The following is a 2,864-nucleotide window of genomic DNA, read 5'->3' as shown; positions in this document are numbered from 1 at the left end:
GGCCGGCCGTGCTCCAAAGATACTTGTGGTGAAAACGATTCTGGCTTTGATTGGTTTTGTGCGGGCTCTCTCATCGCAACTCGATTCGTCCTGACGGCGGCTCACTGTGCATTCGCTTCCATGCCGAATCCTCCGACGATCGTCCGCCTTGGAGAACACAATCTCAAGGATAGCTTTTCTCCAAACCGCCAGGACGTTGAGGTTCAGAGGATCGTGCACCATCCGGGCTATCACTACGCATATTACGACATCGCACTGGTGCAACTAAACACCGCGGTCACTCTCAACGCCTACGTACAACCGGCTTGCCTTTGGACTAACGATAATGATCCTGACTCTCCGTTGATAGCCACAGGATGGGGAAATCTTGGCTACTGTAAGTATGCCACTAAAGATCACTGAAAATCGATTGCGCAATAGTGATGTCCTTACAAACGTTTGCATTGCGGCGTAGATAACGAACAGGCGACGGTTCTACAACGGGTACAGCTTCTTATTGTACCGAATTGGCAGTGCAACCAAAGTACATTCCACAACCGGCGTCTGTGTTACGGAATTTTGAAGATGCAATTGTGTGCCAGTGACCAGCAAGGTGGGAAAGATACATGCTCTGGAGACTCCGGCGGTCCGCTACAGCTCCGGGTTCCGGAAGCAGATCGGGATGCAGGACTCTGCTCTAGACCCTACTATTTGGTAGGTATCACGTCAAATGGTATGATTTGTGGAACAGTTAATCAGCCAGGAATTTACACGCGCATTTCAAGTTTCGTTTCATGGGTTAAATCTGAGATCGACGAATGATCATTTTCGTGGACCGCCTAACCGCTGTAAATGCTGACACGAAGCGTGATATGAAATACGTAAAGATTAATTACAATTACAACTACAATTACATCCTGTGATTAATTAGAGTTAGGTTTTAGGTGCGATACATCATGAGAGGGAGCTGAAATTTTAAGATACAGGCGAGATACTGTTACCGACAGAATCCTATTAAGCTCCAACTTAAAGTTTTCTCACCTAACTTTATACACTGTCAAGTTTCGAACTGCCGTCTTTCGCTTAATACACTTCATTCATGTGAAATTCTACATTCTTTATCTAAGTTTTTTTCTACATGCTGATGAATGAATAACATAAAGCACACTATAAAACAACGTACAAACAGAACTTGTTTAATGAAATTTAGTGAAGATGAAATAATCGTTCAATTTTCTACTAATTGCTTTCAAATTGAATTAAAATTTAATTTAGAATTTAAAATTAAATAATACTTTTTTGTTTCAACATTATCCTGCCCAATACGTAATAATAGAAAGCAGAAATAAACTTAAGGTTGCCTTTTGAAGTATATTTTAACGAAATTTTAAATTAAGGTTCACGTCATCTCTTGTGTTATTGTAAAAATTCAAAAACAGAATTTTATCATCACCTATGTTGAAGTGACTAGAGCGCGATTGAACCTACATGGCTTGTAGTGCAATTTTTCAACTTACTATCTCCGTCTGAGTCCCTCCGTCTGTTGGACCATGCACGTTCTGTGTGCCTGTGTTTTGCCAATAAATTTTTTACGATCACCTATTGCATAAGCAGCCGTCGGCCACTAGGCTGCTAGTTCATTGAGCTTTCGATCATCAGTTCCTCCGATTGCTCGACAAGATCCCATGGCAACCCATGGCAGCGAATTTTGAAGCCTCGAATTCGAACCTGGATTTTGAGATCGTTGTTACCGATTCAGATACCTTAATTTCAAGGTTATTTACTAAGGTTATGTAAAACTATTTATTAAGAAAGTACTGATACAGCAATAAAGAAAATTTATTATGCAATTTATGAACTATTTGCAACCAACAAATGATTTAGTATATACCTTGAATTCTTTGGTTAAAATACAGCAGTGAATGAGAGACCAATGTTCGTCATATCTACAACGGTTGAGATGTCACTTTCAGTCCAATCAACAAAATGTAAAAACATAACACAATAAATTTTACAGCTGTTCAGTATTATTTCACCTATAACAACTGACAGAGCCACATGTATCAGTCAGCAACTGCATCCACGTGGAAATCGAAACTATTGATGCGCGAAATATAGTTAAACAATTTATCATAATTGAACAAACGCAGATCCGGTGCCCATTGCGGGTCACCGGAGTTTTTAAGTTTCTTTGAACCAAAAACCGCAGTTGGGATCAATTGGGTGCGAAAAGAGCATAGAGATTCATATTTAAAAAGTGTATCAAACCAAAGATGAATCATTATTTATTTGCTCCACCCAGAATGACGGACATTGGGAGCATTATTCAACGCGCGATGCCGGTTACGTTGGCTCACTCGTCTTCGGTTGCATATTTTTCCAAGCCTTGAAGAATCTGAAGCACACTGGTGACGCACACAACGATGACGAAACCGTGCCGGTCCGACGTGCCGCTTATGGTCCAGCCCCCAAACACAATCTCTACGTGACGAGCCGAGTGTGAGCTCCGCGACCGGTTGATAACTTCAACTTTACGAAAGGATCCGATCGATGCTAAGTCCGGGGCAGTGCCCTGACACAGTTCGTCCCACAGGTGGTCCCGCGACTGTGTGGGGCCGCTGGAGGCCGCATGGTCAGCAATCCGAGCGACTTCCGGTGAAGTGCACCGGCATCAGGCGCCTCTCAACGTCACTGCCACACGACCTTCCTTAACTGGCACTATCGTAGAGCGAGGTCCGGCATGACTCATGCTCTTCAGCACCGGCATCGGCCAAAGTCGATGTTGAGCTGCTCGCACACTGCCCATTAAGTCCGTCCCCGAATTCGCTCGCTCCCTCTCAGTCTTGCTATTTTTATCTCTCAGCTTTTGTAATCCTTTCTCACTT

At 43.1% G+C, this 2,864-nt stretch overlaps 1 protein-coding gene across 1 annotated transcript; it reads left to right on the top strand.

Moving 5' to 3' along the window:
• Positions 1-27: 27 nt before the first annotated feature.
• Positions 28-801, top strand: LOC128276855 (serine protease snake-like; the record flags this gene model as incomplete). Its single annotated transcript, XM_053015313.1, has 2 exons — positions 28-376; positions 455-801. Coding segments are annotated over 2 exons (696 nt in total), but the record flags the coding sequence as incomplete, so codon positions are not given.
• Between the last annotated feature and the right edge of the window lie 2,063 nt (positions 802-2,864).

This window comes from Anopheles cruzii, unplaced genomic scaffold (assembly GCF_943734635.1).
Source record: "Anopheles cruzii unplaced genomic scaffold, idAnoCruzAS_RS32_06 scaffold02711_ctg1, whole genome shotgun sequence".
NCBI lineage: Eukaryota > Metazoa > Arthropoda > Insecta > Diptera > Culicidae > Anopheles > Anopheles cruzii.
Note: the sequence above shows the minus strand (reverse complement) of the source record. Positions and strands in the feature narration are given on the sequence as shown.